Source organism: Glossina fuscipes, unplaced genomic scaffold (assembly GCF_014805625.2).
Source record: "Glossina fuscipes isolate IAEA_lab_2018 unplaced genomic scaffold, Yale_Gfus_2 0, whole genome shotgun sequence".
In the NCBI taxonomy this organism is placed as follows: Eukaryota; Metazoa; Arthropoda; class Insecta; order Diptera; family Glossinidae; genus Glossina; species Glossina fuscipes.
Window position 1 is genome coordinate 37,084,214 of NW_023998414.1, and position 4,948 is coordinate 37,089,161.

Below are 4,948 nucleotides of genomic sequence, written 5' to 3' on the forward strand. Positions count from 1 at the left end.
TTTCTCCGTTATAAAATTAATTTAATGTACAAAGCAGTTGTAGGAATTGAATAATTGCGAAAAAATGAAAGAAAAGAAACTCAAAAATATTAATCGAGTGAAAAATTGAGAAATATTAAAAATATTTCAAATAAAAAGAGCCTTTGCATATAAAATCATTATCTTAGATCTATTTTCATCATAAAACATGAATACATATTATATTATATTACATTATTATTATATGACTGTTCACATTGAACCTTTTTTACACGCAAAAACAACAAAGGAAAAGAAGAGAGAACAAAAAATCTATATAAAACAAATAGAAATCTTGAAAAAATTTATTTAAAAAAATCGATAAAAATATGTGCAATTAAAACAAGTTATTATTAAAAGCCGCAAAAACAGCCTACCAAAGAATTTAGGAATTGTTAACAGAAAAAAACAACAAAAATGTAATTTCCTTGGAAAAACACAACAATCGGATATATAAATATATATATATATAAAAATACATATACAAGTGCATGTATGTAAATATATATAAATGTATATATATATATACATAATAAAGCAACAATTTATGTCTAAAAATTTGCTTGAAAAGCTAAAGCAAAATTTAAAAAAAATATATATATTGACCAGCTTTTATACGCTATTTTAACTTTTAAACTAAAAAAAAAAAAAAACAAGGATAAACAATAATTCAACTAAACACCAATTACGAAAAATTATCAAAAAAAAAAAATAATAATAATAATAGCTAAAAATTTAGAAAAAAAAAAAAATATAAAAGAAACTAAACGAATTCAAAATCTAAACCCGTCATATAAACTGAGAAACCAATCAATATTTTACCAACATTTTTATTTAACCATATTTTTATTTACATAAATTCGTACCTTATTTAAAATAATTTTCGCAACATTTTATTCTTTTCTAAAATATACTTTAGCAAAAGATAAAATAAAATTTTAAGGCAATTTTCCAAAAATAAAACCAAAAAAAAAAAAATCATGCAAATGCTGTATCATATTAATTACCATAGTAAAGTTATAATAATATTAAACAATAATTACAAAAAATTAATACAGAAATAAAAAAAAAACTCTGACAACTGAGGACAAATATATTAATAATGATATGTTTTCTAAATATAAATAATTTTAAAAGTTATATTTATTAATGACTTTTTCTTAAGGCTCAGGAAGTATTTCTATTCACATATTTTTTTATTCTCTACGCTGATATGGTCCTTAAGTAAAGAGGAATGTAGCTTTATCAATCGTTCGGGGAAGAACATTATTTCTAAGTATATCTTTTTTTTTTTCAAATATATTTTTATAAATCTTTAATAAACTTTATTTGCAGTCTTAATAGAACATCTATTCGGATATTGTTTTTAGCACGGCTTACGGTTTTACCTTTACTTTATCTATTATACGAAATAAAAGAAAAAATATGTATATAAAAACCTCTGCCTGGAATAGAAAACGTTGTAACACTTTCAAACGCTCTTGAAAATTTTCCAACGCATCTCAGTATATAGTTCCATTCTTAACACATAATTTGACGCACACTCTTTGATAGATAGAAAAAACGTCAATTGTGTTATCGTTATTATTTAATTTTTCGATTTTTTTTTTTTTTTCTTGAACCACCTAACATTGCTTTATACTCTTTAATCAATTGGGTTTTGTGTTATATTAACAATTTAAAGTTGGCAGTGCTGCCAAAACATAAAAATGCAGTGACAAAATTTAGCAAATCTTACGTTGAAAAAGTAAACAAATAGCACGTGCAGATAAATTGCAAAATGCACGCAACAAAAGCAATTATCTAAGAAGAGAAATTATCTGACAGTGCTGCCGTTACGCGGCAAACTTTTAAGGAGAATCTGGTAATGTAATCGGGATACTTTAGGTTTTCTTTTCTGTTGTTTGAGTGTTTTTTTTTTTTTTTTTATTTCGCCTTAAATCATATGGTTTATATGGTTTGCTTATTTGTTGCTGTTGTTTCAACTCATAAACGTCAGTTGCTCAGTTGCTTTTTTCATTTTTTCTTGTGATTGCACAGTTTGCGGATTACGGTTTTTTTTTTTTCTCATATAAATTTCAATCTTAGAAAAAGTAAAAAATTAATTACATTAATGAACAACAATATTGCAGAATAATAACAATTGTTTTTTTTTAAGCAATAATAAAAAAAATACGTCGCGCTTATTATAAACACGTCATGAGAAGCTTAATAACGTTTTAATAAAAAAAAATTGTATATATACATATATATATATATATATATAGGAACAAAGGAAAACAACTACAACATCTAATTGCCTTTATTGATTAATTTATTCCCTTTTAAAGCAAAAAAAAAAGTTATACATCTATAGAGTACGCAAAGTTGAACATAGAAAAAATCTGGTGAAAATATAAAATTATCCAATATTGAACAAAAATCCATTTTTTTTTGCAAAACTACATAAATTTCTTTAGACGAAATTTTTTCTTATTATGGAATTTGAGAATACGTCATTATTGGCCGAGTCTGCTGGCTTAGGTAGGTCAGCAGGGTATAATTTTTGCTAATGGATATAATATATGAATTCTTTAAAAAATTTTATAGATGTATCTACGGAAAAAGGTCACAAACTAAATTATAGTTCATCATCGTCGTTAAAATCAAAATCTACCACCGCCAAAATTATGTCAACATTATCATCAACCCTAAAAAAACAAGAGCAAAAGCGCTTAGATACCGAACTTAAATCAAGAGTGAAACCTCATCATCAAAAACAGCCAATGTCTGCTGCTGAGCGTTCGGCAACTAAAAAATCTTTAGTCATTTTGGCTGCCATTTTTATTACATCGTTAGCGGCCATGTGCTATGTTTACATGATATGCCCCGAATTAAATGAGTGAGTAGAAATGTTTGCACGCACTTATGTAACGCGCATACGAAATTTATATCATTATTATATCATTTATATCATTACACTGATAAAACCTTTTAGGAAGCAAATACATGCGAAGATATATATCGTTTAGCGAAATAGGGTGCAGATCGTGGATTTAAATTCTTCAATCAAACATTTACCGAACGTAAATGCAAAAAGTTTCTTTCTAATACATGCTTGCCCTAGTTAGTAGGTCGAATGAAATTCTTATTACCTCAGCTGAATAGACAGATCTGCCTAAAAGTTTTTTTTTTTTTTTCTCTAGTAGACACATGCATACACTCATTTATGGATTCAAACTGAAAGCATATATATGTGTCTGCATAGTCAATTTTGGTAACAGTAACAGAGTTTCAGTGTCAAATGACAACATAATCTCGCTCTGACCACGGATAGATATTATTATGATTTTATGGGAACATTTATACAAAATGTTAAAGCGAACATATCTGGCTTTCAAATATATATATAAGTAAAATTCAACAAGTTCCTGTGAACACATAAATAGCCTAATCGAAAATAATTTTTGTGATAGTTCTGTTAAATATTTATCGCAAATATTATCGTTTGATGATGACGGCTATTAGTTTGTAACTTAATAATGAAAACCTGTTGAAATTTGTGGAATTTTGTAAAGCGGGATATGACTCGAGTATACTAACTATTTCTAACACCACGAATAGGTTAAACCAAAAAATATATAGATCATTTTATTTATTAATGCCTTATGCTCGTTCAATATAGTTGTTGTTGTTGTTGTTGTTGTTGCAAGGTTTGAAATACAATGTCATAACTTGGCATATAAATTAGATCCGCTCACAAATGCGCCTAAACCATGCCGACCAAAAGCCAAAAAAATTGTCTATATATAATAATTCAAAATTCATTACCTATAAAATATTTGGCCTTTTGGTCTTGTATGATAATTAAGAAAAGAAAGCTTCTTGATGTTGAGTATTCAATATCGTCATCCAGGCGTATGTATTTAAATATATATTTTACCTATATACGCATTGCGCGCCTTATTATTGAGACTGATAATGCAGAGATCACCAACCGTTAGTCAATCGCAGATATCAACACACCGCTAATGAGTGAGTTGAATGAACCCAGTAACGTTCCTTTCCTAACGACTTTCTACAGAGTTTTGTCTAAAATTTTTTCTTAGAGACCTTATAGTGTTCCTAGTGCGATAAATCTATTTTAATTTCGATTAATCGTAATTAATAATGCAATTTGGTTGTAATTATAGTTTTTTATTTAATGATTAATCATTGATTGGATGAAATAATAAATAGTAAGGAATAATAATAAGAAAATGTTTGCATCAAAGCGTCCATATATACGGACCAATTATATCGTATATGAAATTTGAAATTCCTTTTTAAGAATACCCGAAGTTTATCATTTTATCACATTGCTCTATATATGTGTTTTTACGCCGGTAAAAGGCATACTTAACATAGTGTTAAATGGCCTTGTAACGGAGAAACTAACAGAGACGTTTAACGAACTATATTATTATATATAATTCAATCTAATTAGTATGAAATGTAAAATTCTTGGCATCTTTGTTAATGTGTCGTCAGCTATACACATAACAGAACAATTTCCCAAGTTCAATGTGGAGATGGCATATGTTCTTGTCATATTTAACACGTTTACGTTCCGCATTTTTCCGCATTTTATTTCATAATTCATGCATTTCGTTGCAAAATGATTTTTAGTTACATCGTACGATGTCTGACGGCGGCAAATAAAATATATGTTCGTGGTATGCTTTTAATTAAATTATTTGAAAGAACGACAAGCGTGCAACGAAAAAAAAAAAAAAATTACTAGAATTAAACCTAAAAAACATACGTACGTTAGGAGGAGTCATTCTCAAGCGAAAGATTGATTTTTGTTAAATTGTTTTTTTTTGTTTTTTTTTTTTCGAGAAGTTCAGAGTACAATGTTGATTCAATTATTTGTTTACAGTTTGCCTTCTTTTTTATTGAAGAGAATGGC

The 4,948-nt window shown here is 27.2% G+C and overlaps 1 protein-coding gene across 1 annotated transcript in view; it reads left to right on the top strand.

Annotated features, from left to right (window-relative positions):
• The first annotated feature begins 2,009 nt into the window (after positions 1-2,009).
• Positions 2,010-4,948, top strand: part of LOC119631870 (transmembrane protein 41 homolog) — an 8,407-nt gene continuing 5,468 nt past the window's right edge. Inside the window, exons 1-2 of the mRNA XM_038024412.1 lie at positions 2,010-2,541; positions 2,608-2,899. Of these exons, the coding sequence (XP_037880340.1) occupies positions 2,496-2,541; positions 2,608-2,899 (338 nt within the window). The 5' untranslated portion in view covers positions 2,010-2,495. The remainder of the gene's footprint in view (positions 2,542-2,607; positions 2,900-4,948) is intronic.